Source organism: Stenella coeruleoalba, assembly GCF_951394435.1.
Source record: "Stenella coeruleoalba genome assembly, chromosome: 4".
Classification (NCBI taxonomy): Eukaryota; Metazoa; Chordata; class Mammalia; order Artiodactyla; family Delphinidae; genus Stenella; species Stenella coeruleoalba.
The window spans coordinates 34,014,343-34,038,026 of NC_137149.1; the positions used below are offsets into that span (position 1 = coordinate 34,014,343).

Below are 23,684 nucleotides of genomic sequence, written 5' to 3' on the forward strand. Positions count from 1 at the left end.
ATAGCTTGTGAGCCTTAAAAGCTCATTATCTTTACAGATTAAAAGACCAAAAATATACTCTTTTGGATGGTGTAGTTTTCATATATCAAATATTCATATATCAAAAACAGAACACTGCAGTGGTTTCAACAATTAGGAAGAGAAAAAGTTAGAAAAATAAAGGAAAATCGTTGCTTCAAAAATATTTTTGGAAAGATAGGCCACCAATAATGAGTAAGTAAAGTGTTCTAATCATTGTCAATAACTGTTTAAACTTACCTGATTATTATATGCATCGGGTGCAAGTTTCTTGTATGTTGGTGCCATAAGAGTGGACAGGTTTTGTAAATGAGACTCCAGTTTCTCTTCCTGTATAAAATGAATAATTCTACATATTAAATTCTAAATCCATTCTATCCATATATGAGAGAGGCTATCAATTAGATTTTTTCCCCTATATCTTAGATCCAAATCACAAATATATACCGTCTCATTAAATATCGGCTTGGCCAAAAAGTTTGTTTGGGGTTTTCCCATAACATTGGCCAACCCAATAACTAAATATCATCTTAACGTGACTATTTCTAAGTGAAAAGCATAGACCTATTTTTGTATGTGCTGTTAAATGTCTAGCTCTTTGGTATTTACATGAGATTAATCAATTTTCTACTTTGCATGCAGATATTTGGCATTTTATTAATATAAGTCTATGCTGGTAGTAGGATTAGGAGAATGAAGCCATACGGTCTTTAAAAGGTCACATTCTCTATTCTTCTCCAATTAGTGGCCGAGGAAGATGAGCTATTGAAAGGATTTGTTTTAATCTATTTCTAATCTTTATATTTTAAATGTTTATAAAAAATAGCATTACAAAATTTGAAATGATCACTCCATAGAACTAAAAATTACTATGTGATTCAAATATGAATAAAACCCTAAGAACTATAATGTGGTATATATGAAAAACTTTGTAAAGTTTACTTGAGAGGTATATACTTCAGGTATATTCGCCCCTACCCCCAAGCAAAGAATATGCTTTTTTAAATGGTAGGGGATGATACTCAGTTGTTCTATTCATACTTAGAAGTTCTCATTTCACATTGATATTTCTCTAAAAACCTTGGGAGATGTAAGCAGCTGGCAGAGGTATACTTGCTTGCATTTTAGAAGGTGAGGAGGTTTCTGACTGGAGTCCTCCTACCTAACAGAGGTAGGATGTCACTAGCCATCCCCTGCATTTGTTTACATGAAACAGAGTGATAAACATTTATGAAGTAGTGGAGAAAATGCTCTCCAGTGTGAAAATTAAAAGTGTAAGACAGTAGGCAAAATTGCTATTCATTAGGTTTATCAAATATTTGTGTTTTCTTATGCAAAGAGGATGTCTAGCACATTAATACAGCTTATTAAAATGTTACGATTCTATGAAAAATTTATATCATGACTTGAAGAGCTTTTGCACTTTATTAAACTTCCACTTACTATTATAGTCACAAATAATAAAGCTAACAAATTTTTCAAAGGGACATATAAAAATTATATCAATAGTATAATTGCATATTTCAACTGCATTTAAAATTTGAAAAAAATTATAACATGTATAGATTTACTAAAAATTTGATCATATATGAATGCTAAATATACTGAGGTTTTCTGATTATTCAATTAGCATACTCTAGAATACCATGCTACACAAAAGTTGTTAAACGTGATACTGATCTACAAGTTATATTTTGAGAAATATATATTCTAGAGAAGGACAAAAACCAGTGATGTCAATGAGAAATCAATGTTCATTTATTTCAACTACACCTTTATATTAAAATCTAAATATGTTTTAGTTACTTGAATGCATTTATTAGAGTAACATTAAGGCATCAGATCTCATGGGTTGAAACTGTGACTAGAAATGGACTTTTATGAATGTGGCAGTCACGAACATGATTTCTATAATTCAGGTTCAAAAGATGAAAGTTCTAACACTGAAGTAGTAATATTTAGTTTTAATATGGAAATGACAGCTGTGTGAAACTCTGGAGTTTACATAGAAGACAAACAATAAGCGTAAAAGGCCATAAGTATAGTTTATGTTGATCAAACTTTATTACTTTAGTATCACATGGTTGTTATTATGCTAATTTTATAAAATATTATTGTGTGTGCCTACCGTTTAGCCAAAATTTTACTGATCTATCTCTGAGATGAAATTCTCTGTTAATGAGAGTTTGAGTATATTATATTGTTCACTTCATCTGTGCTCATCAATTCTCCATGAAAAATAAACAGATTATACATCAGGAAGTAAACAAACCTCTTTTGGGTCATCCCCAAGCAGCTTAAATTTTCTTGGGATCTTGCTCCTGGCAAACTTACATCCATTGTAGTACATGCTCCATGAACAACCAAAAGAAAAGGAGGCACCACAGGTCTCTGGGTCCAGCCCCTGACAGGCACACGTTCTCCTGAGAAATCAAAGAACCAAGTTCATGACTATGGAGAGCACTGTCCAGGCTATAAATCTCATATTCTGGGTGTCTACATTCCAAAATGAACGCAAATTAGTTTTGAAAGAAGTCTAACTCTATATTAAGCTGTGCCACAATCACATTAGAAAAGAACTCTTTCGATTGGCTTTAAAAGACAACTTGAACAAATATTTTATTGTAGTATAATACACACAGAGAAAGTACACATAATTTTATAGCTTCTCATCACTCACAAATGAAACATACACAAGTGAGTGCCACTCAAACTAAGAAACAAAACATATACTTGCACCCCTAAATCCCGTCTTATATTTCCTTCCAGGCATTGTCCTCCTAACAGTAACTTCTGTCAGAAGAGATTAGCTCTGCCTACTTTTATCCTATATAAAATATACTATATTCCTACTGAATATAGTGTATGTATGTGTGTGTATATATATATGCCTATTTTTATACTATATATACTATAAACCTACTGAATTTGGTGTGTATGTGTGTATATAAATGTGTGTGTGTATATATATAGTTTTGCCCATTTTTATACAACGTATAGTATAGTACACACACATATGTATAGTTTTGACTATTTTTATACTACATATAGTATGCTATATATTTCTATACTGTAGTATAAAAATAGGCAAAACTGTATGTGTATATGTATATATATGTACACATATACATACACACACATACATAACATACACATGTATATGCAGTTATCTAGTATAAGCTTATTTGTGTCTTCTTTTCTTCAACATTGTTTGGAATATCTATCCACATTGTTGCATGTAGTTATACTTTATATTGATGTATTTATTCACTGAGTACAGTTTCTATTATATGGATATGCCACAAATTAATCGTTCCACCATTGATGGGCATTTGAGTGCTTTCTAGTTTTTAGCTAAAATACAGTATTGTGACTTCACATCCCAAGTCAGTTATATCCTAAGGGCAATAGACAAACAAGCAAAGAAACCAAACATTAAAAACAGGATAAACCAACCCACTAGGAAAACTATATTCAGTAGGTATTTTTTCACAGCTGTACTGAGGTATAATTGACAAATAAAACTGTAAGATATTTAAAGTATACAACGTGATGATTTGATACAAGCATATATTATGAAAGGATTTTCCCATCAAGTTAATTAACACATCTATCACCTCACATATTTTTTTTTCTTGCAACGAACATTTAAGTTCAACTCTTTTAGCAAATTTCAGTTATATAGTAAGGTGTTATCAACTGTAGTCATTAGATCCTCAGACCTTACTCATTTTATAACTGAAAGATTATATATATCCTTTTACCAACCTCTCCCTATTTCCCTCATCCCCCAGCCTCTCACAACTTTTCTACTCTGTTTCTGTGAGTTTGACTTTTGTTTTTTTGTTTTTGATTCCACATATAAGTAATATCAGGTATCTGTCTTTCTCTGTCTGGCTTATTTCACTTAGTATAATCCCCTCCAGATTCATCCATGTTGTCGAAAATGGCAGGATTTCATTTTTTAAAAGCTGAATAATATTCCTCTGCGTGTGTTCACAAACCACATTTTTACCCATTTATCCATTGATGGACACTTAGGTTGTCTCCACACCTTGGTTACTGTGAATAATGTTGCAATTGGAATGCAGCTATCCCTTTGAGATAATGATTTCATTCCCTTTGGATACATGTTAAGAAGTGGATTGTTTGTTTATGTATGGCTCTCCTGACCTCACTGGACAGCAGTAGTCTTATTTGTAGTAATGATATTATTTTGAAATTACTTATGTATGTTGTGACGTGAAGAAAACATTGTTAATGTCAAAAATAAGAATTTCAGTGTAAGATGAAATAAGTCTAAAGATAAGTAAATACCCTGTAAAATCCTATGAACAAGAAATAGTATGAACTCACGATATGAATTAAAAAGCTCAGATTTTCTCTTTCAAAAAAAAATTACTTCCTATATCAGTCCACTGAAAATGCCTAAAGTAACAATATCTTTGTAGCGATGGGCACATCTGGACACATACTGTGATCTCTAAATATCATTTCTCATTGAAATGAATGTAGGTTAAAATCCATGAGGGTTTTTTTTTTCAAATGAGTTAATAATGATACCAAAAAGAAAGAACAAACTAACTGATCATTTTTGGATGGTTACAAAGGCACCAAATCACTATTTTGAAATTTCACAACTAAAGATACTTACCATGCATTATTCTGTCATTTGTTTACAAATTATATTTAATGGTAACCAAACAGTTGATAATGAAAAGTTCTTTAAAGAATTCCGTCTAATAAATGCAGAAGGAATGTTATAATTAGAAGTTACAATTTTACAGATGTCAGCAAAAACGGCAGAATAAGGATCTCTGAAAATACCCTCCTCCACAAAAGCAAAAGGAAATCTGGTAAATATGGTCAGAATCAACTCTTCAGAAATATGGAAATTAACAAAAGACTTGCAGCAGTCCTGGAAGCATTTCTTCAAGAAAGGCAATGAAATTTTGGTAAGAAGCTAAGCTTTACAGTGTTTTAACTTGCCCTATTTCCACTGTCCCCAGAACTCCACGACACCCTTGAAAACCAACAGCCCACATTTACGGTGAAAATCGGCAGGCTGGCAACCACTGGAGAGGGCAGAATTAGGCTGGATATCCTCCAAAGCCCCATTCCTAGAGAAATGTCATTATTTTACCTATTTGGTAGTTCTCTAGAAGACACCACTGGCAAGGCTTTCTTCATTTGATCTGACTTGGAGTTCACCTATTGTATATAGCCTTTTCCCCACTGGAGATATTTGTTGAAAATAGTCAGAGGCAATTGTTGAACATTGCAGCTGCCTGAGGTCTTGGTAGACAAAACTAGCTAGACTGACCAAGAAAAAGAGAGAAGACCCAAATTACTAAAATATTAGAAATGAAACAGAGGATACTACCAATGACCTTATAAAAAGCATTATAAGGGAATACTATAAAAATGATCTATCAACAGGTTAGATAACTTAGATGAAATGGACAAATTCCCAGAAAGCACAAACTACTGAAACTGACTCAAGAAGAAATAGAAAATCTGAACAGACCTATAACAAAAAGACTGAATTAGTAATCAAAAAACTTCCCACGAGGATAAGCCCAGGAGTACATGATTTTGCTGGTGAATTCCACTGAACATTTAAAAAATTAGCCCCAATCCTTTACAAATTCTTCCAAATAATATAAGAGGGAACCCTTTTCAATGTATTCTATGAATCCAGTATTACCCTGAAACCAAAAACAAAGACATCACAAGAAAACTATAGACCAATATCCCTTATCAATATAGATGAAAACATCCTCAATAAGATACTAGCAAATGGAATCCAGCAACCTATACAAAAAATATACATTATGGCCAAGTAATATCTATCCCAGAAATGCAATGTTGGTCCAATGTATAAAAATCAATCAATACGAAATACATTAACAAAGTGAAATGCAGAAAAAGCATTTGAGAAAAGTACAACACCCTTTCATGATAAAAATACTCAACCTAAGAATAGAAAAAAAAATCTTCCTCAACCTGACAAAGAACATTTACAAAAACCCTACATTTAGCATCATACCTAATGGTGAAAAGCTGAAAGAAATCAGAGACAAGCAATATCTGCTTGCTGTTGCTAATTCTGTTCAATATCTACTGTAGGTTGTAGCCAGGGAAATTATGCAAAAGCATCAAAAAAAAAAAAAAAAGAAAAAAGTAGACATCTAGATTGGAAATGAAGAAATTAAACTATCTCTATTTGTAGATGACATGATTTTGTATGTATAAATCCTAAGGAATCCACCAAAAAAATTTGGCACTAATAAACTACTTAAATAAGCTTGTAGGATATAAGAGTAATATATAAAACCCAATTGTGTAAGTGTATCCTGGCAATGAACAATCCAAAAAAAAATCAAAACAATTCTACTTAAAACAGCATCAAAAAGAATAAAATATTTGGAAATTTGACAAAAGACGTGTAGGACTTGTACACTGAAAACTATAAAACATCATTGAAAGAAATTAAAAACCTAAATAAATGTAAAGACATCCTGTGCTAATAAATAGGAAGACTTAATATTGTTAAGATGTCAACACTTTCCAATTAATTTGCTGATTCAACAGAACCTCTGTCAAAATCTCAGATGGGGAAATTATTAAGTTCATCCTAAAATTCATAGGGACATGAAAAGGACCCAGAGTATCCTGTAGGATACTGTAAAGATCCTGTAAAAGAAAAACAGTTGGAAGATTTATACATCCCAACTTCAAAACTTACTACAGCAATCAACAACATGTAGTATTGGCATAAGGATAGATATGTAAATTAATGGAATAGAAGAATCCTGAAATGACACATACATCTTTGTCAATTTTCAACAAGAATGAGAAGACCATTCAATATGGAAAAAACAGTCTCTTCAACAAATGGTGCTGAGACAACTGGATAGCCACATGCAAAAAAATGAAGTTGAACTCTTATCTCACATCATAACAGTGATCAAAGACCTAAATGGAAGAGCTAAAACTATAATACTCTGGGAAGAAAACATTGGGGTAAATCTTTAATACCCTGGATTAGGCAATGATTTCTTAAATATGACACTGAAAGTACAAGCAGTTAATTAAAAAAAAACTGACTTCATCAAAATTTAAAACTTTTGTGCTTCAAGGATATCATCAAATGAAGAGACAACCTACAGAATGAGAAAATATCTGCAAACCATGTATCTGATGAGTTCTAGTATCCAGAATATATAAAGAACTCTTATAACTCAAAAAACAATTAATTTAAAAAGGAGCAAAGATTTAAGAAAGGATTTCTTCAACAAAGATATATGAATAGCCAATAGCAAATGAAATAATGACTAACATCATTACTCATTAGGGAAATGCAAATCAAAACCATGAGATACACATTATATCCACTGGAAGGGGTATAATAAATAAAATAAATAAATAAAGGCAGCCAATAAGTAGTTTTGGTGAAAATGTGGAAACATCAGAACCTCCATATATTGTTGGTAGGCATGAAGAGTGGTGCAGCTGTTTTGGAAAACAGTTTGGCAGTTCCTCAAAAAGTTAAACATAGTTACCATATGACCAAAATTGTCACTGCTAGGTATACACCCAAGAGAACTGAAAATATATATCTATACAGAAACCTGTACAGAGATATTCATAGCAGCATTATTCATAATAACCAAAAAGTGGAAATAACTAAAATGTCCATGAACTGATGAACAAAGAAAATGTGGTACATATATATGCAATGGAATATTATTCATCCATAAAAAGGAATAAAGTACTGATTAGTGTTATGACATGGACAAAACTTTAAAACATTATAAAGACCTAGGAATAAAATATGTAGGAATAAATTTACCTAAGGAGGCAAAAGACCTGTACTCTGAAAACTATAAGATGCTGATGAAAGAAATCGAAGATGATACAAACAGATGGAGAGATATACCATGTTCTTGGATTGGAAGAATCAATATTGCGAAAATGACTATACTACCCAAGGCAATAAACAGATTCAATGAAATCTCTATCAAATTACCAATGGCATTTTTCACAGAACTAGAACAAAAAATTTTAAAATTTGTATGGAAACACAAAAGACCCCGAATAGCCAAAGTAATCCTGAGAAAGAAAAATGAAGCTAGAGGAATCAGACTCCCTGACTTCCGACTATATTACAAAGCTACAGTCATCAAAACAGTTTGGTACTGGCACAAAAACAGAAATATAGATCAATGGAATAGAAATAAACCCATGCACCTATGGCCAATTAATCTATGACAAAGGAGGCAAGAATATACAATGGAGAAAAGACAGTGTCTTCAATAAGTCGTGCTGGGAAAACTGGAAAGCTACATGTAAAAGAAGGAAATTAGAACATTCTCTAACACCATACACAGAAATAAACTCAAAATAGATCAAAGACCTAAATGTAAGGCTGGACACTATAACTGTTAGAGGAAAACAGAGGCAGTACACTCTTTGACATAAATTGCAGCAATATCTTTTTTTGATTCACCTCCTAGAGTAATGCAAATAAAAACAAAAATAAACAAATGGGACCTAATTAAACTTAAAATCTTCTGCACAGTAAAGGAGGCCATAAACGAAATAAAAAGACAACCCACAGAATGGGAGGAAATACTGATATTTGCAAACAAAGCGACGACAAGGAATTAACCTTCAAAATATACAAACAACTCATGAAGCTCTATGTCAAAAAAACAATGCAATCAAAAAATGGGCAGAAGATCTAAATAGACATTTCTCCACAGAAGACATACAGATGGCCAAAAAGCACATGAAAAGATGCTCAACATCACTAATTATCAGAGAAATGCAAATCAAAACTACAATGAGGTATCACCTCACACAGGTCAGAATGGCCATCATCAAAAAATCTACAAACAATAAATGCTGGAGAGGGTGGGGAGAAAAGGGAACCCTCATACAGTTGGTGAGAATGTAAATTGGTATAGCCACTATGGAGAACAGTATGGAAGTTCCTTAAAAAACTAAAAATAGAACTACCATATGAGCCAGTAATCCCACTCCTTGGCATGTATCCAGAGGAAACCATAATTTGAAAAGATACATGCACCCCAGTGTTCACTGCAGCACAATTTACAATAGCCAAGACATGGAAGCAACCTAAATGTCCATCGACAGAGGAATGGATAAAGATGTGGTACATATATACAATGGAATATTACTCAGCCATAAAACAGAACAAAATAATGCCATTTGCAGCAACATGGGTGGACCTAGAGATTATCATGCTAAGTGAAGTAAGTCAGATAAATATCGTATGATATCACTCATATGTGGAATATTTAAAAAATGATTTACAAAACAGAAACAAACTCCCAGATTTTGAAAACAAACTTTTGGAGATCAAAGGGGAAACGTGGCTGGGGGGAGGGATAAATTAGGAGCTTGGGATGAACATATACACACTACTATATACAAAATGGATAACCAACAAGGATCTACTGTATAGCACAGGAAACTCTACTCAATATGGGAAAAGAATCTGAAAAAGAATGAATAACCTATATGGGAAAAGAACCTGAGAAAGAATGAATATATGTATACATATAACTGAATCACTATGCTGTACACCTGAAACTAACACAACATCGGAAATCAACTATACTCCAATAAAATTTAAAAAAATAAGAAAAAAATTATGCTAAGTGAAAGAGGCCAGACAGATTTAATATTGTATGATTCTATTAATATGAAAAGCCCAGAAAAGACAAATCTTTAGAGACAGAATGTTGATTAGTAGTTGCCATTTGCGGGGGAGGAGAATGGGAAGTGATTGCCTAATGGCTTTGAGGTTTCCTTTTAGAAGCAATGAAAATGTTGTACAACTTTGTGAATATACTAATGCACTGTACTGTATACTTTAAAAGGGTGAATTTTATGGTGTGTGAATTATATAGAAATTGAAAAAACTCACACATAACAAAATGACTTCAAGGTGATTTCCTATATGAAGTGGCTTCTGAAAAGGCACCTTTATTTTTATAGGGGCCTTTCAAATATTGTTAGAATTTTTACATTGCAGCCTAATTTTAACATGGCTCAGAATCTGGCTAATGGTTAAATAACAAATCAGAGAAATTGTAATCAAAATATTTACCTATACAACAGATTTTTAAAAACACTCTCAACCTCTTTGGACTTCTAACTGTTAAAAAAAAAAAAAAAAAAAGGGACTTCCCTGGTGGCACAGTGGTTAAGAATCTGCCTGCCAATGCAGGGGACACAGGTTTGATCCCTGGTCCAGGAAGTTCCCACATGCCGTGGAGCAACTAAGCCTGTGCACCACAACTACTGAGCCTGAGTGTCACAACTACTGAAGCCTGCGTGCCTAGAGCCCGTGCTCCGCAACAAGAGAAGCCACTGCAATAAGAAGCCCATGTACTGCAATGAAGAGTGGCCCCTGCTCACCTCAACTAGAGAAAGACTGCACGCAGCAATGAAGACCCAATGCAGCCAAAAATAATAAATAAGTAAATATTTTAAAAAACAAAATTTAAACTAAAAATTATATCAGTCATTTAAACTTATGCAAGAATAGAAAAACTAGCAAAATAAATTAAATGTACATAACAAATTTATACTTTAAAAAATAAGAAAATTATCAATTTGCAAACTAATGGAAACAGGTAATAATCATCGACCGATGTGCTAAACCATTAGGTAGAAGTTTTCTGGTAAACTTTACGATGGGTGGATCAAGCTAACAACTCCTCAGCTGAACACTCATAACATCACTATAAATGGAACAAAGCAGATATTATGTCCCTCTTGATGGGTATGAAGAACTAAGATTATTTCATCACCACTTATGAAGCATTTTGCTAATATATACATTCACGCATACATACATATTTAACTCTAACTACCAGTGTACGGAAGATATTGGTGACAGAGGAACAAGTTAAGCAAGTGTGCACAGCCAAATCCAGAATGTGAGAAATTTTACAAAGCAAATCATACAGTCTCTTTAACAAATAAATTCATCAAAAAGAGAGGGGAAACTATAATAAAGTAAAAGAGCCTTGTGAATCATATACTGTATCTTACAAACTGGGACACTTTTGAGAGTAAAAGGAAGTTCTATCAATAACTACACTAGACAATAGGCATGAACTGGGACCTACTCAAAACCCTCAATCAAATGTAAGATATGGACTTTCTTTTTGTCAATATTTTTTTACTTTATATATATGTATATCTAATATGTATATGTGTACATTGGGAACAGTATCCAATTAGGGAATTTGAACATGGTCTGAATGTTAAATGATATTAAAGAATCACTCAATTTTGAGATGAATGATAATGACACTGTGACTAGGTTTTGTTTATTAAAAAAAAAAAGTCCTTGGGCATATACCCTGAGAAAACCATGATTCAAAAAGACACATGCACTCCAATGTTCATTGCAGCACTATTTACAATAGCCAGGTCATGGAAGCAACCTAAACGCCCATCGACAGAGAAATGGATGGAGATGATGTGGTACATATATACAATGGACTAGCCATAAGAAGGAACAAAATTGTGCCATTTGCAGCAACATGGATGGACCTAGAGACTGTCATACAGAGTGAAGTAAGTCAGGAAGAGAAAAACAAATATCGTGTATTAATGCGTATATGTGGAATCTAGGAAAATGGTACAGATGAACCTGTTTGCAAGGCAGAAATAGAGACACTGACATAGAGGAAAAAAACATATGGACACCAAGGCGGGGAAAGAAAGGGTGGGATGAATTGCGAGACTGGGATTGACTTGTATACACTAATATGTATAAAACAGATAAATAATGAGAACCTACTGTACAGCACAGGGAACTCTACTCAGTGCTCTGTGGTGACCTAAACGGGAAGTAAATCCAAAAAAGAGGGGATATATGTATACATATAGCTGATTCACTTTGCTGTACAGTAGAAACTAATATTGTTTTACAACATTGTAAAACAACAAAGTCCTTATCTGTTAGTGATACACACTGAAGTGAACATAGCTTAGATGATATGGCCTCCGTTTTGCTTTAAAACACTGGTGGGGATGGGGTTAGGAAGTGGGGGGGGGCACAGAATATATGGAATAGTATAGGCAAAATGTTGATAAATATACTGCACTCCCCCATTTACGTATATTGGAAAATTTTTATAATATAAAGTTTCTTTAAAAGTTTAATATCACCCAGCATGGCAGAGACATTTCTGGCTTTGACTTCCTTATAATGACAGATACACTCCCACAACTCTTACTTGCCAAAAAATTATTGGTTAGGCTTAGTCATAAAATAAAAATCTCAAAGGGAAATCTTTAAAGGAGAAACAGCTGGCTGGGCTCAAAGGAAATGTAAAAATCCGTTTTGATTCTCCCACTGGAAGATGCTCTCGGAGTTCTTTTCTGGACTCACAGTGGGTGGTTATGGTGCATGTGGGCACTGGGATTTATAAGAACCCTGTGATGAGGGTCCCACAGCTTTCAATATTAAAATGAGTCAGCAGCCCCAATTTGAGATTATCCTCCATTCTTCACAAAAAAAATCATAATTTTAACTTTTTCCAGAAATAAAACTTATTTTATAGGGTAGAAGAAACTTCAAAAGCTATATCCGAGTGAAGTCTCTATTGCCATTGGTTAAGTGTCTATTTGAATCATGTACCTCAAGTATATTTTTTGTTTCTGGAAACTTGCTCTAAGTATAGGTAGCTCAAAGCTGGAACGTCATCTAAATAACTACTCATCTTTATCTTGAAATTATAGACGAAGTTAAGCAAAAGTATACAGATTGGCCTTTAAAATGTCAATATTTGAAGCACATCTTTTAATAGTTTTGTTCTTGTCCCTATTAATTTTTCTTAGACCCTGGCCCAATCATCATTCATGGTTTTCAAATGCAAAATAACATAATTTAGGAAAGTTCTTAACATAGAATCTGACATATAGAAAGAAATTCTATTTCAGACAATGGCATTTATAAGAATCAAAGAAAAGCCTTCAGGGGAAAAATAACAAAGATGTATAATATTAATAAAAATTAAATCAATTACAAAGAATGTGAAATATAGTTTGCAAGAAACTTCAAGAAATTTAAATAAAACAAATGTCATTTTCACAAGAAGTTCTTTGGTGGTTTAGAAGTTCCAGCTACCAAGTCTAAGAGGAAGTCTGCTCTACAAAAACAAGGCAGTGTCGCTGAATTCCTGAGAAAATTGCTATCACCAACATCAGCTCAAGATGCCTTAACTTTCATTTTCTTTCTGATTAAAGGCACCTTCATACATTTTTTTCAAGGAGAAACAAGGAATGTTAGGGTAAATGGAATATTACTTTATACCTAAAGCAGTCAATCACAAGTTTGAGTCATGTCTTATGAATCAGCCACTTCTACCTGTCCAACCTATCATTTGTAAAAGTGGGTTGATGGCCTTGAGGTACACACCATGACATTTTGGGATCATAACTATCATAGAAAGCCAAGCCACACTTTCATACGTGAAAAGTAACTTTCCTAAACAGATTGTTTATAGTTGATTTGCAACCCTCCCTACCCACCCCCAAAGACCCAGAGGGAGAACCTATGTTAATATACAGTAAAACCATACCAGTTAGAGTAATAGTCAGCAAAAGGACAAATTTGGTTAGCAACAGATTGTTGCAGTGAGCAGCACAATATTTCCATAAGCTCAGTAAACTCTTTTGTAGTTTGGTGGATGCAGAAGAAAGGTGACTAAAGGAAGAAGTGCAGGGACTTCCCCGGTGGTCCAGTGGTAAAGAATCCGCCTTCCCATGTAGGGGATGCGGGTTCGATCTCTGCTCAGGGAACTAAGATCCCACGTGCCGCGGCGTGACTGAGCCCGCGCATTGCAACTAGAGAAGCCCGCGCGCCCTGACTACTGAGCTTGCGTGCCTCAGCGGGAGGCCCTGCGTGCCGCGAACTCCAGCCCACGTGGCCTGGAGCCCAAGCACCACAACTAGAGAAGAGAAAACCTGCACGCCACAACTACAGGGAAGCCCGCGCCACAACGAAAGATCCCGCATGCCTCAACTAAGACCCGACGCTGCCAAAAAAATTTAAAAAAACTAAGAAAAAAGTGTAATATTAAAATTATTTTAGTACCGACTGTGAGTAAAATAGCTACATAGGATTTCAGTGCTGCACTGTGAATTTTCCTGTATTCTTTTAATGATATACGAGAATAGCATAGCAGAAGGAAAATAAAAAATTAAGCTTTCTCCAAGTGAAGATGTAAACTTCCTGCAGGTAGATAAGGTTAAAAAACAAAAAACACAAACAAAACCATACCAGCACTTGGATGCATTCAATATATTTAACTGCATACCTTGCTCTCCTATTCCAAATTTTCATATTTCTAGAAAATAATGCCCATCCATAGCCACTAATTTCTTGATTATTTAGTAGCAGTAAAAGTGGAAGTGATTTTGATTATTATTATGGAAATAATGGACTAGATTGCAATGAAGTCAAAATCAGTTTGTTTCTACAGAACTTCTATAAGTAAGCCTTGTATTTTTATGTTTGTTACATATAAAGTCCTTGACCTGGGAATCCTAAAGTTTCTCACCAAACTGTCTCAGATACTGCTACACAGAAGTGGTGTCAATACTTACTAGTGTGGTGGCTAGGCACACTAAACAGTTGTCACTTGCAGTAAGCGGACACATAAATATTTTCAGGTTTATGGTATGGTTGAGTTTGTGGGTACAGACACTCAGATTTCCAGCAAGCTGCTTCTAACTCATAGCTACACTGTCCGAAGGTACAAAATATTAGTAAATGAAATTGCTTCGAAGTATCCATGTTAGCATTAGCAAATGCAAGTTCCTACTGAATGGCTGTGAAGCAGGCATTTTGATCCCTGTTTTGTAAATGTGAAAACGCAGTTTCAACTCTCTGCCCTCAAACCAACAATTAAGCTTTCCTAGCGGTGGAAAGAGAAGAGAGGCCTGGGATGCACTTACTCTTCATTCAGGGCACACCGACGATTGGTGAGCGTGCCGTATTTCCTCAGGGTCTCGGTGAGCTCGGAGTACAGTTTGTCAGCCAGAGAGAGTGGGATTCCTTCCCACACCAGGATGAGAATCACAATCACCGCAGCCTCACAGGTGTGGCCAGCTCGCTCTCGCACCAAGCACAGTAGCTTCTCCTCGCTGCAGCTTCTGCGAACCACCTGTTCGGGTCACCATTCCACCCCAACACCCACCACCCCAACCAAAACAAAACAAGGGTCACTTGCAGCAGATGAGAGCATTGACTGACGTCTGTATATTTTCTCAAGTCTGGGTCACAATTAGGGCGACATATACCAGCACCTGCAACTTGCCTTTTGCTGCCCATCTATAACGTCGGGGCTTACCCTGGGGTCAGAACTGGGAGAGATGCAAAAGCACTCGGGGTGTAGCAGACTCGACCCAGTACAGTGGGGACAATGCTCCCTGCACTAAAGCCAGAGCTAGATGGAAGACAAGCAAGCCTTTAAAGTTCAAGGTCTTCAAAAATGACAAAGATTAACTGCAGGTACTTAAAGGATGAAGGACCTCTTCCTCACATGCCGGGAAGAATTACACTTCTAGCAGGCACTTGAACAGACCTCCTCCTCACTATTAAATTTTTTCAATTAAATACAGTTTGTACATGATTTTATACTAATCTGCCTTTTTCTTAAGAGATGACACGTGATAAATATAAGCAATATTCCTTTCAACTGGCATAAATGATTCTCTGATCTGATAACCCAATTCCCAGGGTTAGACGAATGAATCAAAATGCCCAAGACTGAAGACCAAAGGCCTTGTCAAGTCACACTTACCCATTTGGCAATAGGACATCCCTGAGAACTTTTGCCTTCTTTACCAGTATAGATGACTCTTTCAATCCTAATAGCTTTACCCTTCTGTCCAAACCTTAAAGAAATCCACAGAAACACACACACACATAAAATTAGCAAATGAATCTAAGAGGCAACCAATATATTGAACATTTGAGCATAATTTTACTCTATGGCCACATCCTGAGAAATGAATAGTTTATTTTTAAAAAACAGAACTAAGCCAAGCAAACTGGATAGTAGACTTTAAGCCTTGTATTTCTTCAGTATCAAAATATACTGATAATTGTAATGAACTATTTTGAAATTATATGATGGGTAAAAATAATGGGAAAGCTTATTTTTATACATAATTTCACAAAGCACAAAACTTTTTAAAGTTTGTTAAATTCAGTCTTCTAAAATAACGTACTATTTGTCCTTTACTAAATTTAGTTATTTTAAAACTTGGGGACTCATTTTAGTTAGGACTGTTTCTCTAAGAATCTCTCATTTTTTTTAAAAGGCTGGCAAATAACCAGTATCCAGCAATTTTGAAAATATAGGATAATTCTAGAAATAGATTATATTTTCCCTTATAACCAAAGCACTACTTACTCCTTGCTAATACAAGAGGGCACTTAGGGAAATTCACTATTTCTGCCAGGCTACTAGACAATTATTTAGTGAATTTCTATGTGCTCATTTAGAAATGAATAATTTGAATTTTGGGCAACAATGATATGGAATATGTCCTTGCTGCCCAGAATGTCTCCTAATGTATTTTAATGATAAAAATGCCTACCTCTTAAAGAAAAGGCACCCTAGCGTAATAACAGCTCAGAGCTGTGGATACCTATATGAAAGTCTCTCTCTGCATTGATTATCTTGCTCATAACAGTCTTCAAGTCTGCAAGATGACATGCAGGAGTAACTGTGTAGATTCAGGTAAGTACTTGCATACCTATGACTGACAGGTAAAAAAAAAAAAAAATGCAGCTATAAATAGAATCTGTCTCTATTTCTATTCAGTACATCACTCTTGCCCTCTGCTCATACTAATGGACAACTTCCTTGGAGATAACTACTCATTTATAACTCTAGGTGAATTCGACTCAATGGGTCCTTTCTTATACCACCTTTCCCCCCTTTTCCTTTTTTATCATCGAGTGGGAAAACCAGAGTGGGCGCTCTCTTTGCAGCCTGTGCCAGCACCCTTGTGCCTAGCAGGCTGGCTGGCTGGTTCTTGTTCATGCCTGGGTTTTCTGGCATCCATCTCAAAGTGGGCAGCCTATGCCAGCTTGCAGGCTATTAGTCCTGTCAAATATTGTGACTCTCTGGTGAATAGCACAGTGTGTAGTGTTGGCAACCCTGGAATAGCTAAGCCTACTAATAATTACTCAATTTACAATTGTTTACTGCTTTGTATGTGAAAGCTGGAAAAATTCTGACATATACAAAAGGATAAACGTTAATCTGCCCTGTGCCTTTGCGTTAATTACCTTTCTTCCATGATTTCTCTAATAGCTGCCACATTAGGACCTGCTCCTAGATGGGTATAAAAAGGACCTTCATCTTTTTCAATAATTTGCTCTGTTGAGATAATAGAAGATTATTATTTTAGACCTCAATTATACTAAATATAAAGGCTACATCCACAAAGCTTATCCCCCACCTGTACATTAAGGGTCCTAAATGTGACTTTAAACATTTTTTTTCTTTAAAATGAGTAAACTGATGGACTAATCTATTAGAAAATGTGCCAAATAATTAAGTATATGTCCATTCTGCCTGTTGGATAAAAATATATTAAATTGCATTTCAGATATGGGATAAGGAATTATTTTAAATCAAGTAAGTGGAACTAAATAGACAGTGAGGGAATTAGAATATATTATATGTAATATCAACTACAGTCCAATCTTTTAAACTGAAGAAAAAAAAATTACAGCTTACTAGAAGCCTGCCTGTTATTTGGATGTTAAAAGATTAAAAATAAAATTTCCTGTCCTATCTCACCCCCAGGATTTTGTTCAGTTTATTGTCAAGATACCTTTTTCTCCTCTCGTTTCCCCACAATATTCGATTACTCTGTTTTGAAAATAAGAACATTCAATCCAGACCCACGTTGTATGTACTACTTTAGAACAACTTATGATGAGAGAAAATATTGAAGAGAGGGTCAGATAAAAGGAAGAGGCTCTTGTACACTATCAAAGATGAGAAGTGGGGAAAAAAAGGTTTGTATGATAGGAGAAGGGTGTGAAGATGAGTATAACTTACCCAATGTTGTCTATGACATGTGTGGCACATTAGGCCAGTGAGGCAATAATATTACCCCCACACAAAGGGGCAGTACGGATCTTCCCTCCATCCTTCTATAAAATGTGGAGTGTACCATTTTAAGAGGAATAACATAAAGTGGGTGGACCATTAGCCACATTAGTTGAACGCTGGTTTTTACAAATGTCTTCTACTGTATCCAAGCTGAGTAGCTATAATTAAGATCTTTATATATATATATATATAAAATTGCATCAATCAGCAAAAAGTTTCCCTATTCCAACAGACCTATCATGCATCTTGAATTTTAACAAAAAGATGCTTGTTTAAAAAAAAGAAAGGGAAATAGCATATTTTCTATCAAAAAGATGAAACTTTTAAAGAGAAAATATCAAATATAAATCACACAATGTTTCAAATGCATACACGGAGAAAGGGCAACTTTATGAATATTCAGGACTTTGGCATTAAAATTTCCCCTAAGTCACCAAGACAGAAGATGATAATGTCCCCTTATCTATTATAAAAGTTAATCTTGTAAAACTACTAATACATTCAATCTTGAATTAAAAAATATTAAAAGCTCCTACATTAGTTTGCATAGGGCAGTTATTTTCTCATTTTAACAAGGTGTTTTTACTGCCTGGCTGTCTCTCCAGGAGATATACAAAGAGTTAACTAGATTGATTAGGCTAAAACAGATACCTTTATATTTTAAACGGTTTGAAGGGAGGGACAAATGAGCATGCACAATTTTTTAATTTTTTTGAAAAACTGAATGTAAGTGAAGTTCTCTCTTGCACAGCACAAGCATCTGTAATTTAAAGACAAGAAATGTAAGCTTCAGGTTTTTATGAGCCTTCACAAATTGCTGCCAGACTCAAAGTTTTTAAAAAGAAAGAAAAATCCCATATCTGAAGATAAATTTGCTAATTCTGGATAAACACCATGTGTCTCAGTACATTTCTGGCACTTACCTACACATCTGCATGATGGGAAATCATACTGAGTCTTGACAGGTGTATCCAATAAATTTTTTATAGGAGTATCTAGTAATTTGGAAGGTGACTCTAAAAAATTATTGAGAACAGAACCAGCTGTTCTTTTGGTTGGTGTCTTTTCTGAGGAAGGCATTGCTTGCTGCTCTAAAGCTGGGGTGTGGCTATCAAGTTCTGCAGCAGTGGTTTGTCTAGTTAAAACTGTGACTGGCCCTGACATTTCAACTTTTACTTGCTTCTGTGATTTTAGAGTAAGAGCCTTATGGTCAAATAATGATTTGACCTGAAATTGCTTCAGATGCTGCTCCATGGTCTCAAGGATGCTCCGCTGCTGCATGTTATCACAGCTCGGAGGTGGAATCTCCTGCTTGGGTATCTTTTTCCACATTTTGTTTTCTGGCTGTGCTGACATGAGGCGCATACAGGCGTGGGGCTTGGATCCCGGTTCGACTTTAATTGGCCTTTGCATCTGACTATGGCAAGACTCGGCTTGGAGCTGTTGTGTTTGCTGCTGTTCTTGCTTCTGCAAAAGGTGCCACCTTAGAGCAGCATGCTTTTGGATGTCCTTCTGGGGCAGGGTCTGAATGTGACTTCCTGCCTGATTGGGCAAAGGGAACGCATTTGCTTGGTTTTGCATCAGGTACCTTTGCTGAGCGAGCTGTGCAGCTTGTTGACTAGACACATCTTGGTTTCTATTTTTATATCCCTGTAGAACTGAAGCTTGTTGAGGCTTCTGTTCTAGTTCTTGAAAGCACCTGTGAAGAACATCTTGCTTTGGGGTCACATTATTTGGAAAATATTGCATGTGATGTGAGTTTGGGATCTTGTTTCCTGCAAAGAGTTCAGAATTTACAGTCTGTTCTTTATTTTCTGGAACTACGTGTATATTGTTTGAACAAGAAATCTGCACTTTGCTTGCATTTGACTTCAAGATCTGACCATAGGGGGAATTTATACTATTCATATTCTGTACTTGCTCCAGTCCCACTTGGGGATTATGAGTCTGGAACTCACTTGATTTTGAATGTTGATCTTCACCACGAAAGCATTTTTCTCCTTTAATCTGGCTAAAGAATGATCCTTCTCTTTGCTGATCACTGTTGCCTTGGGGATGAGAAAAGGTCTGGGGCATCTGTTCCTTATTCGTCATCTGTAGTTTTTGCTGCTGTTGCTGGTTTTGAGAGAGATGTGAAGTCTGGGATGGTTGTGTTTGTGCTGCCTGCTTATGAGGCTTATGTTGTGAAAGGTGTGAGTTTGAGAATGGGTCAGTCTCGGAAGCCTGTTGATTCAAGTGCCGTTTCAATGTTGGGGGCATGAGTTTCTCAGTTTGGGGATCTGGTCTTTGTTGGAAATGACACCTCAGGGCACAGACTGACTGTCTGTGAGCTTCGGGTGAAGGGTCCGTTTTGGAGAAGTGCACCTGGAGTGAGGGTTTTTGGAACTGGAGATGCTGGTCCACTGTACCTTGAGACTGCCCTTGATTCATCTCAGCTTGGTACCTTGGTGGTCTCTGCTCCGGTTGCATTATTTTCTGGGTGTAAGCTTGCCCTGGGAGCCCCCCAGGCACGTTGGAATTTCCAGTGTATTGTTTGGAGGTCATTTGATGGGAGGCGTTGGACTGATACTGAAGAATTGACCGCAGGGTTGCCTCATTACATTTCAGATGGGATTCTGCTTGATGACAGTGAGGGGCCTTCAATTCAATCCATCCTGGTTTCAGATAGGGCTGTGTTGGGAGCACAGGGTCTCGTGTCTGTTCCTTGTCTTGACTCTTGAAGATCTCTTGCTCTTTGTGTCCCATCAACTGCTGGCAGTGGTCCTGTGCATCTCCACTGCTACCAAGAATTGGTGGGTTATGTTTGAGACGTTCTGATAGTTGTCTTGTTTTCTCAGAACACAATGGAACCATCATTGTCCCTGGAGTCCGTATGTCATTCTTGTTAACACAGTAATTCTGAGGCCTTTCTGGAAGCATCGGAGAGGGGTTGGATACTTGTGTAGAGGGAGTTGGACTCTGGGATGGTGGTGCCTCGTGGTGACCCTCTATTTTCACTTCCCTTAAAAGAGTTGTGTTACTTTGGTTGGGGTAGTGATGGTGTTCTTCCAAAACTCCATCATTCAGAGTGCTTTTTCCTTCAGAAGGAAGCTGAGGAACCTGCGGAAGAGGCGGAGGGGGAGAAAGAAGCAATTGTGATGGTGGTGGTGTGGTAGTGGCAGAAAAGGAATCCTTAGTGAACACTGAGCTTTGCTTGAAGTAAGCACCATTCATTTCATTTTGCTTTAAATACCGTTCAGAGCTGCCACCAGGAGCCTGCAAATTGCTGCTGGAACCTGAACAGAATTCTTCACCAGATACTAGCTTTGTGGTTCCTTGGATGTTACTGTTTTCTGCCGGAGACGGGCACATCTCAAAAACTGACTTTCGTTGCTCTGGTTTCGGAAAGGGACAGGCCCCTGGCACTGCAGCTGGTATACTGGCACTATCAGCGCCACAGGCCTCAGTCACCACTGCAGCTGGCTCTGGAGGCAGCTCAGAGTTCGAGGTCTGTGGGAAATTGATCTGCCCTGAGGTATGCGATGGGTGAGTGATCTCACAGGACAACTCATTAGTAGCCTGACTGTTAATGGCATGTATGTGAGATGTGGTTTTCTGCACCGCAATGGAAACACAATCTGGATAATATTGAGACAGCGTCTTTTCCAGGAGTTCACCATGTGTGTTTTCCATGGAAGAGGCAGAAACTGTAGCACCATTAGGCATTAGCACTGCCTTATTTTTAAGAAGTAATACAATGTTCTTGTCATGGTAGTTAGCATTTTTCCCCTCCTGTTGGTTCAGAATCTGAAGCTCTGGATTTTCAGATCCACTGCAGTTATGTGATGAAAAAACAGTGAAATCTTTAACTTCATTTCCTTGGGCTGCAGAGCTAACAGATTCTCTCTTATCACTCATATCGGAGACATTGGGTTGACTGCTGCCTTTGCCTGGATTTCTTTCTTGGCTTTCCCCGAAGTTCTTGCTTTCTCCATTGGCCTTTTGGTCTTGTTTCAGTTTCTTGTTCTGATGGAGCCCAGAGAGAGAAGGTTCACTAACTGTGCGCTTTATCCCTCCATTTTGCAAACATCTGGAATACCCTCTACTTTCTTGTATGAAGTCTGGACTCACGCGGCTATTCTGACTTCCTTTCATGTGGGGTATTCCATAATGACTCTTGCAAGGCTGCCACTTGGTGTCTCCATTTACTTCTGGATAAGGTCTCTTGGTTAATGGGCTTCCATTCTGGAGCTTTATAGCCAGAGGTTCTGTCTGGCAAATGGGAGAAGAAGATGGTATCAGGAATGGACTCAGTCTGTTGCCCTCAACATGGTTCGTTCTATCCTGTTCCATCAGGCTTGCTTCGGGGCCATCCACAAGGCTGCCCTCTGAATGAATTCTAAAGCGTATGGAAACAAAAATTAAAGTACATTAATATATATCTAACACTAACAGTACACCTTAGAGAAGAACTGGGGCATTAATGATACTGGAATTCCTAGACATAGCAAACCGCGATACTCATTTTCATGTCTCGGAGTGACAGCCAAGAGCTACTCAGGAAATGATTATTCTTGTCTTACCAGCAACTCTGAAATATTTATGGTCACAGTAAACAAAGATCAAAATCAACAGCTAATGTGGGAAGTTCATACTGTATTAGTAAGTAGTATCAACTTCCTTCCCAAATAATTTTTTTTGTCAAAATGCTAAAAACAATAGAGAAAGACGACCTCCTTTCTTTCTTCTCTAGCACCTTACATATCCAATCATTTGCTAAGTTCTATCAATTCCATTTCCTATGTATTCGTTGAATCATCTTCACTGCCACTAGGCAGCCAGATCTACATTATCTTGCTTCATTATCTACTGTAATAGCTTTTTATAGATTTCTCCTGAGCCCAGCCTGTCCTCTCCCCAGTCCTTCAAGGATCCTTCACACTGTTATCAAAGGGAATGTTCTAAAAGGCAAATCTGATGTCATACCCTTCTTAACACACTTTATTGACTCCATATTGCCTGCATTAGTAGTTCTCAAACTCTTTATCCAGACACACCTGGAAGATAAGGCACAGTCTCTGCAGTGTTGACATTCCAGGGGAGGGGGTAGGGGTGAAAGTGTAGTTTATAAAATGCCTTTTCTAAGTGATTCTATATTTTCCTCTACAAGATCTGGCTGCCTACTTCTTTTGAGAATTCCTGCCTAATATAAATGGTTTTTCATATGCAGGTTTCTATTTTTCTGTCCTCCTACTTGCTCCCACAGATTATACTCCAACTATAACAACAGCTTATAAATACCCAAACATTGCAAGCTGTTTCAGACCTCCATGCTGTTTTATCTGCCTAGACTGCCTTCCTAGTCCTCTTATAGTGCCCTGTGACTCCTGTGTCTGGTTCCAACTGTCTCAGATCACCTCCCTTAGAATTTTTTCCTTGATTTTCCAAAAGAATTACTCACTCCCAGTTTTATCCTGCTTTTTGATCTTGTAT

At 36.4% G+C, this 23,684-nt stretch overlaps 1 protein-coding gene across 2 annotated transcripts in view; it reads right to left on the bottom strand.

The window, feature by feature from the left end:
- TET2 (tet methylcytosine dioxygenase 2) overlaps positions 1-23,684 on the bottom strand; it is a 130,171-nt gene that overhangs the window by 14,955 nt on the left and 91,532 nt on the right. The window contains exons 3-8 of one of the 2 annotated variants that reach the window (XM_079920810.1): positions 19,136-22,590; positions 17,378-17,468; positions 15,879-15,972; positions 15,031-15,239; positions 2,291-2,441; positions 259-348 (exon numbers count right to left, since the gene is read on the bottom strand). In XM_079920810.1, the coding sequence (XP_079776936.1) occupies positions 259-348; positions 2,291-2,441; positions 15,031-15,239; positions 15,879-15,972; positions 17,378-17,468; positions 19,136-22,544 (4,044 nt within the window). In that variant the 5' untranslated portion in view covers positions 22,545-22,590. The remainder of the gene's footprint in view (positions 1-258; positions 349-2,290; positions 2,442-15,030; positions 15,240-15,878; positions 15,973-17,377; positions 17,469-19,135; positions 22,591-23,684) is intronic. The other variant, XM_079920811.1, reaches the window with a different exon arrangement.